The following is a 24,649-nucleotide window of genomic DNA, read 5'->3' on the forward strand; positions in this document are numbered from 1 at the left end:
TATACTGTACTTTGTTTGATATACTGTACTATGACAAGTGTTGCCATACGGTACACAGCTCTTTGGGAATACTCCACACAAGGAAACTATAGAGGAATAAATGTTACCAAAGATTGAATGTACTCCACTACTTTTGTGAATTGTGTTTTCCAAACTTGATCTAATGTTTCTGAGCCTGATAATTTATGTTAGTTAAATGTTGTAAACATGTACTTATCGTTGTACATAGACTTATGCATGTATTGAAATAATGTGTTTGATATACTGTGTTTTATATTTGACCAGAACTGTCATACAGTATACACTGAGCTCTTTGGGGAGTGCAAGAAATGCTCCACACAAAGAAACTACAGAGGAATAAATGTTACCAAAGATTTAATGAACTAATTTTGTGAATTATGTTTTCCATACTTGTTCTAATGTTTGTGTGTGTGTGTGTGTGTCAATTTGTGTATGCACGTTTTGTGTGTTTAGGTGTATATGTATGTGATGTTTTTACCAAGATGCAAAATGACACCAAGGAGCTATTTATAGCTCCTTGATGATACACTGTCATGTGTGTTGTGTGTATGTGTGTGTTTCAATGTATGTTTGTTTTTGTATATGTGTGCGTGCATGTTTATGTGTTTATATGTACATGTGCTATAGCGAATGATTGTGTATGTGTGTATACTTTGCGTGTATGTGTGGCCACACAGGGTTTGTAAACTTTGTATGTATGTATGTGTCCGTGTTATATAAATATGTGTGTGTGGGTGTGTGTGTGTGTGTCATGATTCTCTTTTGACCAACAAGCAAAAATACAATAACTTAACTAAGAAAATACATGTATGATGTAGTATTAGTCACCAATGAAGATGCTTGTAATCATGCCAAATCTTAAGAAATATAAAATTTGTCATAATACCAAAATAATCACATAACAATATGCAGAAACAACATAAACAACTTTTGTATTTACATGTAGATCTGCCCACTATAAAAAAAAAAAAAACGAAAGAAAATGCCAAAAACATCAAGCCTACAGTGTTCTGTATGCATGTAGATTTTACGATAATTTACCCATTTTCCATAATGGACGCGTCCGTATCGTAGTTTCGTAAGCTGGCGTGCGCATTGGACCGGAGAGCTCATGAATAATTCATGAAGCGGGCGGCGTACGTCGGTGACCCGCGGAACCCGGTCATTTTGAGCAAATGCGAATTTCCACCCCAAACTTTTCCATATGAATTCTACACCCTACACATACTATAATAGCCCCCTTTCAGCTCAGCAAACGCAACATATGTTATTCACATCTGGTTCCAAAATACACTGGGTCATTGATTGCAAGAAAATTGCCTTCTCAACGCTAACCTGTGTGGATTTGTTTACGTTTTGTGAGACGTTGGGGTCGATTAACCCTAAAAGGACTGGGCTATTTGAGATGTATTGAGGACGAGGTGGGGGGGGGGGGGAGGGCCATGATGCCCCCATCTTCTGATCTCAGCCGCCGTTCGCGCCAAAACTCGGCACGTACATTCTTTACCACATAAACTACGAGCCAGTATAAATTTTTTTTTTATTCATGAAAAACATTATTTGCCTATTTTACACCCAATTTCACTTCACTGTTATTCGATTTTGATGAACTTTTCAGCATTATGCTCTGTGAATTTTACTCTATTCATTCAGATATGAATTTGTTAAGCCCGGAGCATCCCTTACATTGATCTCCCCTTGTATGGATTTGTTTGTCTTTTGGGGTCACTAGATTTATAAATTTCCTTCCCACATTTATCATATACATAGAGGTTTTGAGGTGACAAATCTTTTTCTGTTGCAGGTCCCCATTTGTGGAATTCACACCCATAAATGTTGCCAGTTGAAAGAGCTCTTCTACAACAAATTATAGACTCACCACATGAAGCAAGAATTTGCTTAATTGTTGTGGGATTACTTGTTATTTTGACTGCCAACTTCAAAATATTGCATATTTGTTTTCTTGTCAATTTGTTCAATTTCTGTGTATTTATTGATTTCATTTTGTGTATTGTATAAGTTGTTAATTGTGGGCCTTGAGTGTCATCGACAGATAAGTGCGCTATACAGTGCGTATCAAAAAAAAGTTTACACTTAGAAAAAATCCTGTAAAATTATATATTTGTAATATCCTGAAGATTTTTCCACATTTTAACATTGGTACAGATCCATTTCAGCAAATGACGATATAAATGTCGAAAAATATTTCCGCTTGAATGAGCACCACTTACTTTTGAAAAGTTAGTGAAAAATGATTTGCGCAGAACTCTGAAATAGTGATGCGAATAAAAGTAGACCTTAATCATGAAGAACACGGAGAATGTAGCTAGTAAAATTGATTTGAAGATATCTTTTACCTTTTTAAACTTGTTTCCTTGCCAAAAACACTTCAAAGAGTGCATTGCACCCCACCCCACTCCCCCACACACCGAGGCCATCGTGACGATATTTGCTTTCCACTGAGCTGTGATTTACATGAAATGGCTTAGGCTTGATTTTCATTTTGTTAATCATTGTCAAGCTTGGGAAAAGTGTGGAGAAACAAGTATTAAATGAAAAATGAAATATAAACCCCTTTAAATGATAAACAAGTGGAATGCCTCTGGCCGTCTCACCTGCATCACGCGATTCAATATAGCAGCAGTGCTGATTTTGAAAACTACTATAACTCGCACAAGATGTTCAGTGATACTTGGTTACTCTTATTTCCACGTTTTATGAACTAGACCAATACACTTATAGAGATATGATGGCAATTCAACAAATACCCCCAACGTGGCCAAAGTTCTTTGACCTTACATGACCTTTGACCTTGATCATGTGACCTGAAACTCGCACAGGATGTTCAGTGATACTTGATTACTATTATGTCCAAGTTTTATGAACTAGACCAACACACTTTCAAATTTATGGCTGTAATTCAACAAATACCCCAATTTGGCCAAAGTTCATTGACCCTAAATGACCTTTGACCTTGATCATGTGACCTGAAACTTGCACAGGATGTTCAGTAATACTTGATTACTATTATGTCCAAGTTTCATGAATCAGATCCATAAACTTTCAAAGTTATGATGGTAATTCAACAGATACCCCCAATTCGGCCAAAGTTCATTGACCCTAAATGACCTTTGACCTTGGTCATGTGACGTGAAACTCATGCAGGATGTTCAGTGATACTTGATTAACCTTATGTATAAGTTTCATGAACTAGGTCCATATATTTTCTAAGTTATGATGACATTTCAAAAACTTAACCTTAGGTTAAGATTTTGATGTTGATTCCCCCAACATGGTCTAAGTTCATTGACCCTAAATGACCTTTGACTTTGGTCATGTGACGTGAAACTCATGCAGGATGTTCAGTGATACTTGATTAACCTTATGTATAAGTTTCATGAACTAGGTCCATATATTTTCTAAGTTATGATGACATTTCAAAAACTTAACCTTAGGTTAAGATTTTGATGTTGATTCCCCCAACATGGTCTAAGTTCATTGACCCTAAATGACCTTTGACCTTGGTCATATGACATGAAACTCAGGCAGGATGTTCAGTAATACTTGATTAACCTTATGGCCAAGTTTCATGAACTAGGTCCATATACTTTTTAAGTTATGCTGTCATTTCAAAAACTTAACCTCAGGTTAAGATTTGGTGTTGACGCCGCCGCCGCCGTCGCCGTCGGAAAAGCGGCGCCTATAGTCTCACTCTGCTATGCAGGTGAGACAAAAACTTAGTGAAAAAAGTGCTGGAGATGTCTGATATAAACTTTTGTTCAGATTCAGTTATGTCCTCAGATCCAGCTGGCACAAAAAGGGTAAAGGTTGTGCTTACTAAGTGTTGAAATTTCAATTTGGGTGTCAAAATTGTTACATAATGCTTAAATGTATCTGTTTTATATCAATTGACAAAAATAGCAAGGGAAATGTATGAGAAATGTTTCGCAGGGTAAGTTTGATTTCGCCCTTTCCCCTTGACACAGTGTGAAAACAAGCATTTCTGCGCAAACAGATTTATGCGAGCTTTACAAAAATGGACAGTGCTCACTCAAGTGTAACATTCTGTCAAAACTTTTACTTTCATTGGATAGAAGAGACCCAAATCAAAGATTATATGTGAAAAAATTACCCACATGTAGTATATTTTTTAATTCCCAGGGCTTTTTCAAAGTGTAAACTTTTTTTTTGATACGCACTGTATTATAATTATTACAGAGTTTTCATAAAATAGCCTCAACACACATATAGAAATTCTTAACTCTTAACCTGTGTGATTTGTTTGGTGATAAAGTGGGGTCGATTAAATGCCTTACCACATTGATCGTACACATAGCGCCTTGGCCCTTAATCAATGTGGATTTGGTGCTTTAGAAATACTTTTTTATTATGGGTTTCTCCCCTTGAATGGATTCGTTTATGTCTTGTTAGATCATAAGATTGACTAAATGCCTTACCACATTGATCGTACACATAGCGCCTTGGCCCTTAATCAATGTGGATTTGGTGCTTAAGAAATACTCTATATTTTTATTATGGGTTTCTCCCCTTGAATGGATTCGTTTATGTCTTGTTAGATCATAAGATTGACTAAATGCCTTACCACATTGATCGTACACATAGCGCCTTGGCCCTCAATCAATGTGGATTTGGTGCTTTAGAAATACTCTATATTTTTATTATGGGTTTCTCCCCTTGAATGGATTCGTTTATGTCTTGTTAGATCATAAGATTGACTAAATGCCTTACCACATTGATCACATACATAGGGCTTCTCCCCTGTATGGATTCGTTTATTTCTTACTAGATGACAAGATCGACTAAATGCCTTGCCACATTGATCACAAACATTGGGATTCACATCTGTATGAATTCGTTTATGTGTCGTGAGACCATTAGGGTGATAAAATCCCTTACCACACTAATCACATACAGAGGGCTTCTCATCTGTGTGGATTTGTTTATGTCTTGTTAGAGCACTAGATTGATGAAATGCCTTATCACATTGATCACACACATAGGGATTCACATCTGTATGGATTTGTTTGTGCTGTGAGACTATAAGGTTGATAAAATCCCTTACCACATTGATCACAAACATACGGCTTCTCACCTGTGTGGATTTGTTTATGTCTTATTAGATCACTAGATTGATGAAATGCCTTATCACATTGATCACACACATAGGGATTCACATCTGTATGGATTTGTTTGTGTTGTGAGACTATAAGGTTGATAAAATCCCTTACCACATTGATCACAAACATACGGCTCCTCACCTGTGTGGATTTGTTTATGTCTTGTTAGATCACTAGATTGACAAAATGCCTTATAACATTGATCACACACATAGGGATTCACATCTGTATGGATTCGTTTATGTGTTGTAAGACTATAAGGTTGATAAAATCCCTTACCACATTGATCACATACATAGGGCTTCTCACCTGTGGATTTGTTTATGTCTTACTAGATGACAAGATCGACTAAATGCCTTACCACATTGATCACAAACATTGGGATTTACATCTCTATGAATTCGTTTATATGTCGTGAGACTATTAGGATGATAAAATCCCTTACCACACTGATCACATACATAGGGCTTCTCATCTGTGTGGATTTGTTTATGTCTTGTTAGATCACTAGATTGACGAAATGCCTTACTACATTGATCACAAACATACGGCTTCTCACCTGTGTGGATTCGTTAATGTCTTATTAGATCACTAGATTGATGAAATGCCTTATCACATTGATCACACACATAGGGATTCACATCTGTATGGATTTGTTTGTGTCTTGTTAGATCACTAGATTTACAAAATTCTTTATTAAATTGATCACACACATAGGGATTAACATCTGTATGGATTCGTTTATGTGTTGTAGAGACTATAAGGTTGATAAAATCCCTTACCACATTGAACACATAGATAGGGCTTCTCACCTGTGGATTTGTTTATGTCTTACTAGATGACAAGATCGACTAAATGCCTTACCACATTGATCACAAACATTGGGATTCACATCTGTATGAATTCGTTTATGTGTCGTGAGAATATTATGGTGATAAAATCCCTTACCACACTGATCACATACATAGGGCTTCTCACCTGTATGGACTCGTTTATGTCTTCTAAGAGCACTTGATTGATTGAATGCCTTACCACACTGATCACAAACATACGGCTTCTCACCTGTGTGGATTTGTTTATGTCTTGTAAGATCACTAGATTGACAAAATGCCTTATCACATTGATCACACACATAGGGCTTCTCACCTGTATGGACTTGCTTATGTCTTCTAAGAGCACTTGATCGATTGAATGCCTTACCACACTGATCACAAACATACGGCTTCTCACCTGTATGGATTTGTTTATGTGTTGTGAGACTATAATGGTGATAAAATCCCTTACCAGACTGATCACATACATAGGGCTTTTCACCTGTATGGACTCGTTTATGTCTTCTAAGAGCAGTTGATTGATTGAATGCCTTACCACACTGATCACATACATAGGGCTTCTCCCCTGTATGGATTTGTTTATGTGTCACTAGATGATCAGATCGACTAAATGCCTTACCACATTGATCACACACATAGGGATTCGCATCTGTATGGATTTGTTTATGGGTTGTGAGAGTATGTTCTTGATAAAATGCCCTACCACACTGATCACATACATAGGGCTTCTCACCTGTATGGATTTGTTTATGTGTTGTGAGACTATTATGGTGATAAAATCCCTTACCACACTGATCACATACATAGGGCTTCTCACCTGTATGGACTCGTTTATGTCTTCTAAGAGCACTTGATTGATTGAATGCCTTACCACACTGATCACATACATAGGGCTTCTCCCCTGTATGGATTTGTTTATGTGTCACTAGATGATCAGATCGACTAAATGCCTTATCGCATTGATCACACACATAGGGATTCACATCTCTATGGATTCGTTTATGGGTTGTGAGACTATTAGGGTGATAAAATCCCTTACCACACTGATCACAAACATACGGCTTCTCACCTGCATCGACTCGTTTATGTCTTCTTAGAGCACTTGATTGATTGAATGCCTTACCACACTGATCACAATCATACGGATTTTCACCTGTGTGGATTTGTGTATGTCTTGTTAGATCACTATATTGACAAAATGCCTTATCACATTGATCACACACATAGGGATTCACATCTGTATGGATTTGTTTATGTGTTGTGAGACTATTATGGTGATAAAATCCCTTACCACACTGATCACATACATAGGGCTTCTCACCTGTATGGACTCGTTTATGTCTTCTAAGAGCACTTGATTGATTGAATGCCTTACCACACTGATCACAAACATACGGCTTCTCACCTGTGTGGATTTGTTTATGTCTTGATAGATCACTAGATTGACAAAATGCCTTATCACATTGATCACACACATAGGGCTTCTCACCTGTATGGACTTGCTTATTATGTCTTCTAAGAGCACTTGATTGATTGAATGCCTTACCACACTGATCACAAACATACGGCTTCTCACCTGTATGGATTTGTTTATGTGTTGTGAGACTATTATGGTGATAAAATCCCTTACCACATTGATCACATACATAGGGCTTTTCACCTGTATGGACTCGTTTATGTCTTCTAAGAGCAGTTGACTGATTGAATGCCTTACCACACTGATCACATACATAGGGCTTTTCACCTGTATGGATTTGTTTATGTCTTTTAAGAGAACTTGATTGATTGAATGCCTTACCACACTGATCACAAACATACGGCTTCTCACCTGTGTGGATTTGTTTTATATGTATATTTAGCTCAAATTTTTCACTAAATTCCTTACCACATTGATCACATACATACCGTTTCTCACCTGTATGGATTTGTTTATGTAATGTGAGATAATAAGATTGACTAAATGCCTTACCACATTGATCACATACAAAGAACTTCTCATTGTCAATAACTTCCTGGCATGATGCAAAATATGAATCTATACGTGACTTACACTCAACTGTCATATTTACTTCATTTCCTTCTTTCAAAATCTCCTTATCACCAAGTTCAAAGTCATTCGATTTACAGGCAGGTCCATGTATTTCTCCATCAACAATCTGTAGAAAGCCTTCATGCAATGCATACGATGGAAAGACGATACCATCAACCCCATGTTTGTACTTGAGATGTCTTGATAAGATGAGAGGAATAGCATATAATGATCCACAGAACTCACATCGGTAGATTCCAGAATCTATTTGGATAGAAATATTGTCATATTTATATATGATTCAGAGATTAGGCATGTAAAGGTATCTATTAAAAAAACTCAAACGTAATGAAAAAGTACATGGTACATGGAAAGGCCCCCCCCCCCCAAAAAAAAAAAAAAAAATTGAGGACTTAAAAGGATGGTCCAGGCTGGAGATATCTATATTTCAATAAATAGAGTAAAATTCACAAATCGAAATGCTAAAAATTTGCTCAAAATCGGATAACAAAGTTATTTAATTTCAAAGATTTTCATTATTCCGGTGAAACAGTTCTAATCATGTCTTTATGAATATTCATTAGGTGGGCTGATGATGTCATATCCCCACTTGTTCTTTTGTATTTCATTATATGAAATTAGGTTTATTCAAAATTTGTCTAACAAGAATTAAAACAATTGGATTGACAACTGATAAAGTGCATTAGTTATTTACTGCCGCAACTTATTTCATCATAATGGAGACACATCATTTACACATGCATGAAATAATTAAACATTTATGATTTCATGCAATAACATAAGAAAAAGGAAAGTGGGGATGTGACAACATCAGACCACCTAATGAACATTCATGTCAATGTGCATATAACTGTTTTCACAAAATATTGATAAACTTATAAAATTCAATAACTTTATTTTTTGTCCGATTTCGATTATTTTTTCAGCATTTTGCTCTGTGAATTTTACTCTATTTATTATTCATATTCAATATTTTTAGCAAGGACCATTCCTTTAAGTGTAATGAAGAGTTTTGGAGGACAGTCACGTCATCAATTGCATGCAGATATATTACCAAGTGACTTGTTCCAAACCAACATACAATCTGGGATGATATATCATCCATGACTGCACATATAAACTAGCCTTGAAGGCAAGGGATAAAGTTCAGCAACCAAGAGAACTGCCCTCACCCCTATAATTTTTCAAGTAAAGAAATGGAGGGGGGTGGAAAACCAAAGGAAGAGAAGACAATCAAATAGAGATGCATTGGTTATGTCGAGAAAAGAAGACCATAAGCATAAGTTTTAAAGAATGAATGATTCTAGAACTTCTTCTAGAATATCCATTGGGATAAAATGTGCTTATAATAATGGACAGATTTTTGTTGACTGTGGCTGAATATGGCATACATGTCCTTCATGTACACAACGGTGTGAGTAGATTAGATTATGATCTTTAAAGGAGAATGAAACCTTTGGAACAAATAGGCTTGTGTTGAAACAGAAAAATCTAAGAATAAGAACAAAGTTTGAGAAAAATCAGACAAATAATGAGAAAGTTATGAGCATTTGAATATTGCAATCACTAATGCTATGGAGATCTCCCATTACCAAAGGATGTGTGATGTCACATGTGAACAACTTTCCCTTTGATCATTTGATGGACTATAAAATACTCCCAAAATTTCTCTTTTGGCTTTTTCTTCTTGTGATACAAACAATTTATCCATTACGCATTCTTAAAAAAAAAAAAAAATCTGTATTACATGCCCTCCTATAGAAATAACACACGATCTACTAATAGATGTGATACAAGTTGCAGTTTAAGTGAAATATATACTAAAGTAATGGAGAGAGATGTTCACAAGTGACATCACACATCTTTGTCGCATTGCCAATATGAGGATCTCCATAGCAATAGTGATCGCAATATTCAAATGCTCATAACTTTCTCCTTACTTGTCCGATTTTTCTCAAACTTTCGTTGATCTGTTTCTTTGATTTTTATGTTTTCACACAAGCTATCTTGTTCCAAAGGTTTCATTCTCCTTTAATAGTCAAGGAAGAATGTATTATTTCTCTCATTTTTGGGCACTTTCCAACTCTATCAAGAATAGATACTCTAAAGAAGACTTGAGATGGGAATTAAAGCAGATATGAACCAATAGCGGCATCTCGAGTCCTCAACTACTCATACCTGGCCAGTTTCCTGACACATAATGCAAGTGTAGTCTAGTGATATAGACCCACTTGAATGATAACATGTTAATTAACTACTCAATATATTTATACTTCAATAATTATGCTACCAAGTAGCAAAACAATTACTTTTCCTCTCAAAACATTTTAGTTTCTCTATACAAATACAATCATAGGTCAATTTATTCTCTGTAGTATTAATAGATATCTGATGTTTATTTTAAGACTATGTGTTTATAACGCACAATCAATGAGAGAACACACACACTTCACTTCCTCTTTAAAGGGGAATCCAACCTAAATAAAACCTTGTTTTTATAAGAAAAATAAAAATCAGACAAGTTGATAGGTGAAAGTTTGAACAATATTGGACAAACAACAAGAAAGTTATGAATTTTTAAAAGTTGTAAATATTGGTAATCACTATACCCATATGGGATGTCATAGTGATGTAAGGCAAGGACTACTCTTCCATGTCCTCCAATACATATTATGGCTGAAATGTTATTTTTCCCAAAAGTTTTATTTCAAAATATATTTTTCTTTCATGAGGATATAAAACAATATACTACCTGGGTTATATCTAGATTACTGCCCCAGGGGAATGGGTACTTAGGATAAAAACCACAAATCCCTGATAATAAAGTACATGGCCTATGGGAAAGCTGTCCTTGCCTCTTGTCATATTACTTACCCATTTGCCAATTTGAACTCTACATACTATTAATGATCTCAATTTTAAAGCAGCTATAACTTTCTTATTGCTTGTCCGATTTCTTTCAAACTTTCACCATTCACTTTAATTTATTTTTCTCCTTCCCAACACAACATTAATGGCCAAAGTTAACTCTTTGTGCGCTGGACCATGAACCCATCTGTACTGAATTATTTTCAGGGAGGGAAACAATGCATTGTTTGTTGAGTGTGAAATGCGAAGTTCGCACGGCACCGAGTGTGCATTGGTGGGAAGTACGCGTGGAAAGGGTTAAATGGATGTACACAATTTCAGTACCTTATAGGGAAGATTCTTTCTTCACTGGTTAAACATAACCCATTCGTAACTTGAAAGAGGTCAAATACATATTGGTTCGTATTCTGAAGTCGGGTTTAACTTAAACTCAGGTTTAAAGTTGTGGTTAAAGTATGGATAGGCAATTGTTACATAAATCACTAACAGTAGAGATATCATATTTCAGCTCATTTTTGGCTCTCAAATCATTCATAATTGTCTAGGAAGTATAAATAGATGATTGTCTTCACCATCGATGAATAAGGAAAGAGCACAGAAACATACAACTTAATACAAATTTTGACACTTTTGGCTTCCCATAATTTTAGCACAGAGTTAGACCATGGTCTAAGTTAAACCCGACTTCAGAATACGGGCCATTGGGTTTTTTGTTTTACCTGAGAGTGTTCCATTCTGTCCATCATCTCTTCCCTCCACTTTTGAATACGGTGGGCGGGATTGCTTTGGAGTCTGGTCGCCCCCTGGAGCCACTTCTATCAAAGTTTGTTCTTTCTTCTGATCACATGACTGAGAGTTGAGATCACCTGACTGGGTTCTGAGATCACCTGATTGCTTGGGAGTCTGGTCACCCCCTGTCAAAGTTTGTTCTGTCTTCTGATCACATGACTGAGAGTTGAGATCACCTGACTGGGTTCTGAGATCACCTGATTGCTTGGAAGTCTGGTCACCCCCTGCAGCTACTTCTATCAAAGTTTGTTCTGTCCTCTGATCACATGACTGAGTCCTGAGATCCCCTGACTGGGTTCTGAGATCACCTGATTGCTTGGAAGTCTGGTCACCCCCTGCAGCTACTTCTGTCAAAGTTTGTTCTGTCTTCTGATCACATGACTGAGAGTTGAGATCACCTGACTGGGTTCTGAGATCACCTGATTGCTTGGAAGTCTGGTCATCCCCTGCAGCTACTTCTATTAAAGTTTGTTCTGTCTTCTGATCAAATGACTGAGAGTTGAGATCACCTGACTGGGTTCTGAGATCACCTGATTGCTTGGGAGTCTGGTCACCCCCTGTCAAAGTTTGTTCTTTCTTCTGATCACATGACTGAGAGTTGAGATCACCTGACTGGGTTCTGAGATCACCTGATTGCTTGGGAGTCTGGTCACCCCCTGTCAAAGTTTGTTCTGTCTTCTGATCACATGACTGAGAGTTGAGATCACCTGACTGGGTTCTGAGATCACCTGATTGCTTGGAAGTCTGGTCACCCCCTGCAGCTACTTCTATCAAAGTTTGTTCTGTCCTCTGATCACATGACTGAGTCCTGAGATCCCCTGACTGGGTTCTGAGATCACCTGATTGCTTGGAAGTCTGGTCACCCCCTGCAGCTACTTCTGTCAAAGTTTGTTCTGTCTTCTGATCACATGACTGAGAGTTGAGATCACCTGACTGGGTTCTGAGATCACCTGATTGCTTGGAAGTCTGGTCATCCCCTGCAGCTACTTCTATTAAAGTTTGTTCTGTCTTCTGATCAAATGACTGAGAGTTGAGATCACCTGACTGGGTTCTGAGATCACCTGATTGCTTGGAAGTCTGGTCATCTCCTGCAGCTACTTCTATTAAAGTTTGTTCTGTCCTCTGATCACATGACTGAGAGTTGAGATCACCTGACTGGGTTCTGAGATCACCTGATTGCTTGGAAGTCTGGTCACCCCCTGCAGCTACTTCTATCAAAGTTTGTTCTGTCTTCTGATCACATGACTGAGTCCTGAGATCCCCTGACCTCTCATCACCTGATGCTGGATTGGTTTGTGTCTGGATAGCTTCATCATAGTCCTTCCATTCAAATAGTCCGATGATTCCCTCTCCTCCGATATCATGAGCATTAAGCAGATTCCCATCATCATCATACTCAGTCTCCACTTTAATAGTGAACTAAATAAAGAGAAAAATGGACAAACTGTCACATCTATGTGATGACATGATATACCATGTTACTTTGACACATGATCAGATTCATCTTATTCTTAGTCTGCAGTCAAAACGCAAGTTGTGATAACATACAGTTGGAGGATTATACTATCTAGATTTTCCCAATGATTTCATTTTATTTATTGGACTTTGATGACTCTATTGATCTCCAATATATCATTTAAAAGTCAATTCATGAGGACTTTGCATTGTTCTGTTCCAGTCCATAGATGATTCAAACATTATCAGGGCCCCTTTAACTGAAGTGGGCTAGACCAGAGGGTGATTTTTTAGGCTGTGGAACAGAAACTGAATTGAATGCAGACAACTGTATCTAGATTAAATCATATTTCATGTGGGTAAACGGATGTAAAGTGGTTGGCTTGGTTTTCTAAATGAATGAATGAATGAATCTTTATTTCGTTTCAATTCCGATATCAAACAACAAAAGTAAATAATTACAGGATAATATACATAATACATGCACTACTTTTTATGGAACATTAGTAACACCCATGAGAACAGATGGAAATGAAATGTGGTGACCTACTAAGAAGCTTAGCTTGTTGGCCATAGACCACCAGAATGTTAAAAACTTATATTAGCAATCATTTTAAAACATCATAGAACAAGCAAACAAAAAATTTGAGTAAATAACCAAAGTACAGATATACATATTTACAAAAGATACACTAAAAAGTAACAAAAAGGTGAAATGCAGAATGCAAACATTCTATTAGACCTAAAGTATAAGAATCTGAAATTCGAAAAGAAGAAAGAAAAGAGGAAAATATAAAGAAAATAGGCAGAGCTCTATTTTTGCATAGATAATTGTGGGAAGAATACAATTTATAAAGTTAGACGAGATATAACAAGCAGGCATTCGTTTACTGATTTAAGTATTTCTTCAGTAAATCGGTCTTTAACTTGTTTCTAAAAACACTAAGGCTAACTGATTGCTTCAATGAAGAAGGAAGGGAGTTCCATAATTTTGGCCCTGTATAAACAAATGTATTTAGCACCAGAATCGGTAGACTAGCTTAGCCGGGGTAATATAGGAGCGACCTTGAGCAACTAGCAAGGTGGATACGTGCGCTATTCAAATCCTATATTATTATTATAAATTATTACATGAGGTCCTTTCACTATATGGACATATCGAGCATGGTGTGTAATCTGGTAATTCACTAGCGAGTTAAGTGACACTGGAGTCGATTCATCTTGGAACCGAAGCCTTAGGTCAGAACCAAAGTCAGTTCTGGGAAGCTGGGAATCACTCGAGCCTAAAGGGAAAAACTAAATTGTTTTGATTTCAATATAGTACGCTATAATTTATTATTTGACAGGTACTTACATGGTTTGTACTCTCTTCATGTAAGTTGTTCTCCTTTATGTCATCTGGCTTTTCATCATTGACAAGTACATGGGAAGGTTCTGGATTTTAATAAATACCCGGTATATGAAAAGAAAAAAAAAGAAGTCAACATTTTCTTCTCATCTACATGTATTCTTGCAAAACGTATGAAATGCATATAATTTGTTGTGCAGCACTTGAAAGAAATAATAACCAAAAAAGGTGAGTGTGGATAAGAGAAATGCTTCAAGGAGCAATGGGTAAATTAAAGTTCAGTGTTGACCTTTTGGTGTTGGTGTTAGGTCAATTTTTACACGATTATAACGCCAAACATATTTGAAGATGGTCCCGAAAAGTCAATCCCTAGTTGTTGACATGTCAATAATGTGATTTGGATCAGTTTTACAAACTATGAATAAGTTTTGGAGCAAGGGGAAGCAATCCAAATTTCAACACCTACACCAATGCCCAGGCCAACACCGGACTTGAAATCACCCAATGAGCGGGCCATAACACCCTCCGGTACCCCCAAATGAAAGCTTTATTAACAAACGTACCTAACGTCATTTCCTCATCCTCGCTATCATTTTCCTCTTTGATCTCTAGTTTTATGTCTTGCTGACGTTGCATAAACATAGGTGGATTGACCTGTAATCCTATTTAAAAAAACAACAAGAAAAACAAACAAACCATGGGTTAATAATAATCAGAGATTTGACAGCAATCTAGAAGACTTATGGATAAAAGAAACAGGTTGCCTTTGTGATTGAGCTACACGGTCTTATCATCTCTCAATGAAGAAACAAGGATTTCCATGTGAGCCTGAGAATTATTTATTTAAACATCATCTACAAACGTTTTTAAACATGATCACCGAGCCGATCATAAAATAATACGTCTCACCAAGTATAATGCTCTTGGCTATTCTTTCAATTCTTAATAATATTCATCTGTATCTCACTCATAATCTGGAGTTCACAATCTGATCATGTAGGATGCCTTTCTGAGATCTTTTTCATAAAATTGCCTTGTAATCAAACAAGAAGTTAATGGTTTTCTCCTAAGCACCTTTACCCTCCAGGCTGCAATCAAACATTGAAAACAAAATTCTATAGGTCCTTATAAAACAAAAATAGCCTTCTGAGCTAAATCATTATTTTGTGGCCCCTGTAGGCTGGCTGTAAGCCTACATAAGCAGACAATTCTGAAATCCTCATACCATTTTGTTCAAACTAACAATCTCTTCTGATATTTCTTGTTAATTTCTGTTTGGGTTGTATACCCATATCATGGCACTAACTTCTATTCCTAAAACATAAAAAGAAAAAAAAATTCTGTAATAGGTTAATGCAAGTAATAAGTATAAAGATGAAACACAGAAATTTAATGGATTAATAAATAATGTTATTAAATAATGAGCATCGACCATACATACCAACTTTGTTCACCATCTCATAGTTTTCTTTGACGTTCTTGATACAAATTCTCTCATAACTGCTGAACATTGCCCATTCCTTGGCTGTGAAATAAACCTGGACATCTAAAAGATACTGATCCATCTCTGGCAGGGACATGGTGGCTTGCTTGCAAACTGAAGGCAAAAATATTTTCCTGTACCAAGAGTGAGACTGGAAGAAAAAGACAATTTTTTTTAAAGATTACATTTGAATTGCAGTTAAGACATCATGCACTGGTCTCACTGTCACTGTCAATCTCAGCATAACTCAGCAGACTGAGATTTACTTGCCTAAATCATTCCTTTTTTTCAACATAAAGATAAGGACCCGAATTCACATATGTTCCGGCATTTATTGAAAATTGCCCGAGTCTAAAAGTCAGAAAAATCAAACAGAAAACTATTGAAGCTTCATAATGCAAAAACAAATTATAGTTATACAAAAGACATACGACTACCATTGTAAAGCTTAGAATCCAATCTTTCGCCTGATAAAAATCTTACGTTATATTCTATTCATTCACCAAATTTATGTACTGATTTGAGCGAGAACAATTTGAAAACAGGCTAACAAAACTCACTCACTCAGTCTCATCTCACATTCTGTCTATAACTTACAGCCTAGATTTGACATGTTAAGCCTTTTTGCTATATTCTTTGTTCTAAAATGTCTTTTCACAAAATGAAATTTGCATCACTGTTTGTTGAATATATTTATCTATTTTTAATTGCAATGTTTATTTTGTCCTATCTCACTATTCCACAAAATCTTGAAATGTATCGCCATATTTTGCATCCTCCATTCAACATACTACATAGCGCATCACATACGGTACATCATGTTCGAAAGTCAATCATCAATGCATATACAAGCGTAGTCAGCTGGCAGCCGTCTGTTTCGAGTTTTTAAACATTTTTTATTTTTCTGTATTTGGTGAGTGAAGCCAACGGAGTTCAGCTGAACGCCCAACATAAGAGAGACCAAAGCTTTTGGTCTAATAGTAATACAAGCGCTGCTAAATAAATTGCACCGCACATGCACTGATGCAGTCCTGAAACTGGACTTCTGTGATCTATGCAAATTCAATGGCAATGCTTTAGATTTTTTTCAGTCTTTTTCTTTTTAGATTGGTCAGTTTGTGTTTTTGATCAAGGAATAACGACGTTCTGAGCTTCGAACTCAATAGTTTTTTTTTTTACTATCTCCAACTCCAAGTAGCTTCACAATCACAGGCACACAGCTCAGCTCAGCGCAGCAGCGGTAGTGTGTGTTAAGACGCCGTGGGTTCCCGGTCGCGTATTTTTTTTTTACACCACTGCTCCGCCAAAATTCTCCGAAATACGAAAGAAACGGCTCGCGGGCAAGTCTAATTTGTGTGCTCAATTCATGCTAGCGCTAGTACTTGTAGCAGCTAGCAACATCAAGCGATCGAGCTCGCGCGGTGGATTCGATTTCCCTTAAGTCCCCACGTCACGTGCGTGATATCTTCATCATCATCACGATCATGGTCTGATCTTTGGTACTGTTAGAGCTCATAAAAACACCATTTCATCATGGACAGTAATGACCGTACAAGTCGAGATGAAACTGTCAATCCTCATGATGTCATTCCCATTCAACTTAAGGTAAATTTGTTTTCTTTAAGACTTTATAATATCTGCTCAGCAGATGTTTTGTGTGCAGTTTTGCATTGCCATTGCATTGGGCTTTCTCAAACATGCATGTAAAACTCAAAGTTTCTGCCTTTTTAAAATTTTAATTCTGGAGTACGGTAGTGGGGGAAGGGTATTTTGAAAGCAATTCTGACACTTGATGTTATGTTATACCGAGGTTTTTACCCGACTGCTAAGAAAGCAAGAATGCCTGTGACTATGCACATGCATGCATGGTCATGGAAGTGCACTGCCATGCCCATGGCATGCCGGCTATGCTAAGCTGCGCTGCGGTGGTACGTTGGTGCAACGTAAGACGCGCGCTGATGAAGCATTTGGCCGACCCCAGCCGGCCAGCATACACACTCCGTCTCCGTCGACTGGCTTTGATTTGTGCAACTACAAGTACAAGACTCGATACTTTTTTTATTTCGTCAACAAAGACAACGATAATAATGATTATTTTTATTTACCTTATCACGATCTGTCCTCTCTCTTCTTTTGTCGCTGACATTAGAATTTCTTCGATTGGGGGGTTTCCGGTGAACAAATATCGTCGGGATAGCGTCAGATTTCAGCATTTTTTTTCGGGGAGTGTACCCCATTATCTTTGCACGGACATCTTCTCGGAAACAATCCAGCTCGAAGTGGTCCTCGCAAACGACTCTACTCGCGTTATATTTATATGTTTTTATGTCAAACTTGTCAGTCCCAATATTGTGAAGCCACTGGGCACATCTCTCTCGATCTCGGATCGGATTTGGTATAGAAAACGCACTTTTATGGTTATTTTCTCCCGGCCGAACCGAGCAGCCGTACGCCTGACACATAGGCATATTGCAGCTTAGACCAAAAGCTTCGGTCTCTGTTATGTTGGTTGTTTCAGCTGAACTCCGTTGGCTCCACTCACCAAATACAGAGACCGAAGTTCTAGCGCGATCTGTACAGGGGACAATGGCCATATGTTTATGTGTATTAAGTTCGGATAAAACAGGGCAGTGAAGTTGCGCGACAGCCGAGATAAGTCACTGTTTTTGTTTCTTTTAACTTGATTTTCCCCGTTTTTTGGCAATTAATGCCAAGAGGGAATGTTAATTTGCATTTCGGTCGCGTTAATTTTCAAATGTTTGATTCATTAAAAAGACAAAAATTGAAGAGCCCCGACGGGGGGATTTTGCATTGTAAGTCCCCTAATGGTGGCTGCACGATAGCGAGCCGTCTGTGTATGAGGAAACAAAAAAAAAATTAAAAAATGTTAAAAAACTCCTCGAAACAGACGGCTGCCAGCTGTCTAATTGCAGCTGTGAGACGTCGCGCGCTGGATCATGATTGTTGCGAAACCAAAGTGGAGATGGTACGTCACAGTCACGTGACCGATCTCGCTACATGTGCGCGAAATTTAATTCTTTTTGCCCCAAATAACCGTTACAAGAAATGCTCTTAAAAATCTCCAAAGTCGAGTAAGGAGATAATACTTTTTGAAATGGCTCCTGTAATTATTTACTACGGGCTAAATATTTTTTGGAGCTGGCCTGGACCACCCCTTTAAGGCGATTATTCAAGTTATGCAACTTTGCACTTCTGAAAGGTTGAGTTTATAGCCTTAACTTTATTATTATGATAACCAAATATTATTTCATTGATATATTGTACATATTAGTATACTCCCATTATTCATATACCGTAAAACAGGGCGAACAGGAACACCAAGGTGACCAGGGACAAAAGGATCCGCTTTTACGAGTTGGATCACTCTGTGGACCCTGTTCTGTGATAGACCTTTCAACCTGTTTAGAAATGAACAAAAAAAGTTAAAGCAAAACATGGTCTAAGTAGTTTGAAACAATGTCTGTAAAATTTGTCCCTATTCACCCCGGCATTCGTGTTCGCTAGGATTTAATGTATTTCTCCCTCTTTTCTTATTTTTATGCATCTCCCAGAGGCATTGTGTTTTAGGGTTGTCCGTCCATAGTCCATCTGAAAATCGTTACAGCAATTACTTAAGAACAATGGAGCCAATTTTTACAAACCCTTCCTCAAATATGTACTCTGTATCAGCATGTAATGATGAGCTGATCAGATCGTGTGTTGAGGGGATAAAAGGTCACATGGCTGAGAAACTTGTGAGAGGCGCGACTTATATATATATATGATAAGGAATTATTATGCTTGTCATTAAGGGTTAAGCCTAAGGGGTTTAATTTCTAATGGACGTGGTTCGAAATCCAGCTGTGTGTGACTGTAACAAAAGGGAATTTTCTCCTTGAAATTTTGTGATATTTTCCCAGGTAACAAGCCAACGTTGGCTCCACGTTGGAAACTTGAAAGTCGTTGGACGTTGGGAAAACTTGATGGATTAACGTTGAATCGACGTTGGAAACTAGTTTGATGGAAAGATGATGGACAATCAACAATGACACGACGTTGGCAACGTTGGAAACTTGTTAGTCGGAGAGTTGTTGGACAGTCGACAATGTCACAACGTTGGAAACACGTTTGATTGGATAGTTGTTGAACAGCCAGCAAAGGCACAACGTTGGCAACGTTGGAAACTAGTTCGCTGGAAAGTTGTTGAACAACCGACAATGGCACAACGTTGACAAAGTTGGAAACTAGTTTGTTGGAGATTTGTTGGACGGTCGACAATGGCACAACGTTGGAGACTAGTAAGTTGGAGAGTTGTTGGACAGTCGACAATGTCACAACGTTGGAGACACGTTTGATTGGATAGTTGTTGACAGCCAGCAAAGACACAACGTTGGCAACGTTGGAAACTAGTTCGCTGGAAAGTTGTTGAACAACCGACAATGGCACAACGTTGACAAAGTTGGAAACTAGTTTGTTGGAGATTTGTTGGACGGTCGACAATGGCACAACGTTGGAGACTAGTAAGTTGGAGAGTTGTTGGACAGTCGACAATGTCACAACGTTGGAGACACGTTTGATTGGATAGTTGTTGACAGCCAGCAAAGACACAACGTTGGCAACGTTGGAAACTAGTTCGCTGGAAAGTTGTTGAACAATCAACAATGACACGACGTTGGCAACGTTGGAAACTTGTTAGTTGGAGAGTTGTTGGACAGTCGACAATGGCACAACGATGGAAATTAGTAGGTTGGAGATTAGTTGGATAGTCAACGATGACACAAGGTTGGCAACGTTGGAAACTAGTTCGATGGAAAGTTGTTGAACAACCAACTATGGCACAACGTTGTCAAAGCTAGAAACTAGTTCGATGGAGATTTGTTGGATAGTCGACGATGGCACAACGTTGGAAACTGGTAGATTGGAGATTAGTTAGATAGTATACAATGATCGACACAACGTTGATAAAGCTGGAAACTAGTTAGATGGAAAGTTGTTGAACAACTGACACTGGCACAACGTTGGAAACTGGTAGATTGGAGATCAGTAGGATAGTCGACGATGACACAACGTTGGCAACGTTGGAAAGTTGTTGAACAACAGACAATGGCACAACATTGGAAACTAGTGTGTTGGAGATTTGTTGGACAGCCAACAACGTCACAACGTTGGAAACGCGTGTTTGATTGGATAGGTGTTGAACAGCCAACAAAGGCACAGCGTTGACTACGTCGGAAACTAGTTCGATGGAGAGTTGCTGAACAACCGACAAAGGAACAACGTTGGAAACTATTTTCTTGGAGATTTGTTGGACAGTCGACAATGGCACAACGTTGACAAAGTTGGAAACTAGTTTGATGGAGAGTTGTTGAACAACGGACAATGGCACAACGTGGACAGCGTAATTGGAATAGTTTATTGGACAGTTAACATTGACACAATGTTGGAAACTATAGTTTGTTGGATATTTGTTTGACAGTCAACATAATATCCTGGCATAATATACACAGTGTTGAGAACGTTAGAAACTGGTTCATTGGAGAATTGATAATTGATAAAGTTGGCGGAGTACAGCAAGTCTGCATATGCCGACTTAACCCAAGACAAGACAAGACTACTGGCATAATTTCCAATGGGGCCAAGGGGGGGGGGGGGGTCGATCAAGTAAGTTTGCTTGTCTATCCATGTCACCCTTGGTATCCCCCAGCAATAAGGGGAAAAGTAATCGAGAGAGAAGGAAAATAATGGGAAGGGAAAGAGGAACTAAAACTAAGTCTAAGGGGAAAACAAAAATAAAGATGGGGTAGAATAGCTGAGGCTGCATGCACCTGGGGATGCAAATGTGTCGATTAATATAGAAAATAAAGAAGAAAAACAAGAAAAAAAATGTAGTTCAAGACCAGAATTTCCAGAAACGCCCTCGTCGATCCTTTGCAGCTGGCAAGGCCTTTCACAGTAAGTACGAGATATGTCATAGGCCTACCGTCACATAACTAGAAGAAATTGAAGAAGGAAATACAAGCATCAAATGTGCCTATTTAAAAATACCATACTATTCTGATGCGCAGAATTAGTCGCGACGTCGGACTCCTTCTGTCATGTCTGTGTAGTCTGCTTCCTTCAATTTTGAACTTGAAGAATCTGGCAGAATTTGGACTGGATAGTGGATATAGATAAGTAAATTCCAGAATATCTAGTGATCTGGAACAGTACTTATAAGCTGTATATTTAGGACCTACAATCTACAGTTGAATTTTCTTTGCACTTGCAGATAATCGGTAACTGCAACCATTGATCCCCTCCGAAAGATCCCGGAGTCAGCTTCTGTGTGCGTACAGTCCGACGCTAGTATATTCGTGTACTGTAAGTAGTAGTAAAGTAGTACTTAACACCAGTCACTGCACAGTATAACATACTAACTAACCTCGTAATTAGCTTGTGTGAGTGACTAATACTAACCTCGCAATACGTGTGAGTGGGAACGAGTATGCGATACCAATGGCAAGGCAACAGTCATTGGATGATTTTCAAAATTCAAGTACGTACAGTGTTGAAATCTGGTGTTGGTGTAACCCAGTATACTAATACTAACCTGGCAATACGTGTGAGTGTAACCCAGGGAGCTCCGGCCCGCTGCGCGGGCCGGAGCCCAGGGGCTTACCGTGTAATTCACCATACCCACGGTAGTAGCGTGAAGTATGGTCTAAATATTAAATAATTATCCGAATAAATAGTTAAAACAGAAATTAAGCACTTACCACGATTATATGGATGAAGGTCTAACGAGTGGCAGCTTCCTGACATCGAGGCACAGACTGGAACCTAAAAAAACGAAAAGTTCTGTCGCGGTAGCTCTCCTCTTTCAGAATTCAAAACAAAATGGCCGATTGAGACCTCGATGTCAGGAAGCTGCCAATCGTTAGACCTTCATCCATATAATCGTGGTAAGTGCTTAATTTCTGTTTTAACTATTTATCCGGATAATTATTTAGACCATACTCCCGGGGGGGCCACTTACATTGACGAGTGGATACCATGCGCGACCAAAAAAAACACGTAAAAAGGATGTCCTTTTCACGATAGGGCACGTTACGTACGTAACGTGATTAGGGTGTCAAAAACACAAAAATAATGAAAAAAGGGTGTCTATTTCGGTAGGAAAATTACGTGTTTAGGGTCGAATTTGCGGGAATGATAAAACAAAATTAAAATGTTTTATAAAGGATGTCCATTTTGCCCCAACACTTCGTGTTTATAGAGTCCGATTTGCGCGAGGTGTAGAAGGTGGGGTCGTACTAAACCAAATAAGGTAAAGCCGACGACAGAAGGACCCGTAACAATAAAACATTCCTGTACTTGTTTAGGGGTTCATTTCAGGGAATATTTGCCAAGAGTATCGTTTTATTTCCAATACTTGTTAAGGGTAGGGTTTCACACGCCAATACTTGTTAAGGGGTGCATTTTCAGAATATGGAAATTACGTGTTTAGGGTGCTTTTCGAGACCCTATGGTCGCGCATGGTATCCACTCGTGAATGGAAGTGGCCCCCCCGGGACCATACTTCACGCTACTACCGTGGGTATGGTGAATTACACGGTAAGCCCCTGGGCTCCGGCCCGCTGAGCGGGCCGGAGCTCCCTGGGTTAGTGTTGGTGTTGTGACAACACCGTACTTGAATCAGGCTGGTGTTAAGATTGACCTCGGAAAATATGGTGTATTTCCGGCAGTTTGTGTTGAAGGCTGGTGTTGATTGTCATCTGCTGAACCCAACACTGCACTGTGGCTGCATGGTGTTGATGATCTACAAGCAATTTCCCCATTCAGCAACACCGACGTACCCCAGGGATTGGGAGAATCGTGATTTAAAGTTCAGTGTTGGTGTTGATGAACTGTAGCTATTACGAACAGGGGGCGAACACGACGAACCATCTCCGTAAAATTATCTTTTACATTTAAGATGAGAGCAAATCATTAGAGTTTTAATACATTTCAATGAAAAATAATATTACGCTTGGTGTTGGAGCTCAGTTCAGCAGCCCTTTCACGCACTCAACACCGTACACCGTACTTGAAATCACCCAAATGACTTGCTACCTGGCATTCCTGCCTTATTTATTATACGCTGCCTTGAATTGACTTGGTCGGTCCTGCCTGGCCTAGCCTGGACCGAGTGTTTTCCAACTGCAGTCAAACCTGTAGTTGCTATGTGAGGCATGCTACACTTGACGCTGAAATATCATTTAATAGTTATGGCACGAGCGAGACTAGGCCATGGCCATGCATATTGAGATATCAGTTGACTTCTATCTTAATCAAAAAGAGGCACTCTTTAGTTACAGTAGGCAGTAGCTACGTTACTCTGAGTGAGGCCAAGTTACGCGACCTCCTTTTTTGATTTTGTAAATACTGAGAGACTGCAATTACACATGTGAGTTTTTGTGATGATTACTGACGTTGCAATTGGCATTGCATACCGAGTCATTAAACAATTGTAGACAGAAACAGAGATTGCAACTCGCAAGAAAATGTAATACATCTTAATTTTTATTACATATGCATATGTTTTTTTGGTATTAGTCTTGTTTGAGAAAAAGAGGATGTCAAAAAAGTTTGAATGCTACAAAGGCCTCAATAAATATCACACGTAATTATCTTGATTTCTCTTAA

General features: G+C 38.2%; 1 protein-coding gene across 2 annotated transcripts; it reads right to left on the minus strand.

Annotated features, from left to right (window-relative positions):
- Window positions 1–4,217: 4,217 nt before the first annotated feature.
- LOC129282373 (zinc finger protein 721-like) lies at window positions 4,218–22,864 on the minus strand. Of its 2 annotated transcripts, none has more exons than XM_064114734.1 (6): window positions 22,741–22,864; window positions 15,944–16,136; window positions 15,066–15,164; window positions 14,509–14,588; window positions 11,630–13,118; window positions 4,218–8,285 (listed from the first exon to the last, which is right to left on the minus strand). In XM_064114734.1, exons 2-6 carry the CDS (start codon window positions 16,080–16,082, stop codon window positions 5,968–5,970), a joined length of 4,125 nt encoding a protein of 1,374 aa, XP_063970804.1. In that variant the 5' UTR covers window positions 16,083–16,136; window positions 22,741–22,864; the 3' UTR covers window positions 4,218–5,967. The 2 variants fall into 2 exon arrangements, with proteins under 2 accessions (XP_063970804.1, XP_063970803.1); XM_064114733.1 differs by lacking the exon at window positions 22,741–22,864 and adding an exon at window positions 18,091–18,519.
- Window positions 22,865–24,649: the final 1,785 nt, after the last annotated feature.

Source organism: Lytechinus pictus, unplaced genomic scaffold (assembly GCF_037042905.1).
Source record: "Lytechinus pictus isolate F3 Inbred unplaced genomic scaffold, Lp3.0 scaffold_20, whole genome shotgun sequence".
Taxonomy (NCBI): Eukaryota; Metazoa; Echinodermata; class Echinoidea; order Temnopleuroida; family Toxopneustidae; genus Lytechinus; species Lytechinus pictus.

Bases quoted from the DNA above. Each gene is read 5' to 3' on its own strand.
- LOC129282373 (XM_064114733.1), bottom strand. From the start codon at position 18,453: ATGCCTATGTGTCAGGCGTACGGCTGCTCGGTTCGGCCGGGAGAAAAT. The intron at 15,165-15,943 runs GTATGTATGGTC...TTTTTTAAATAG, and splicing joins TGAGATGGTGAACAAAGTTG to GATTACAGGTCAATCCACCT. The intron at 8,286-11,629 runs GTAAAACAAAAA...CTATCCAAATAG, and splicing joins ACAGAATGGAACACTCTCAG to ATTCTGGAATCTACCGATGT.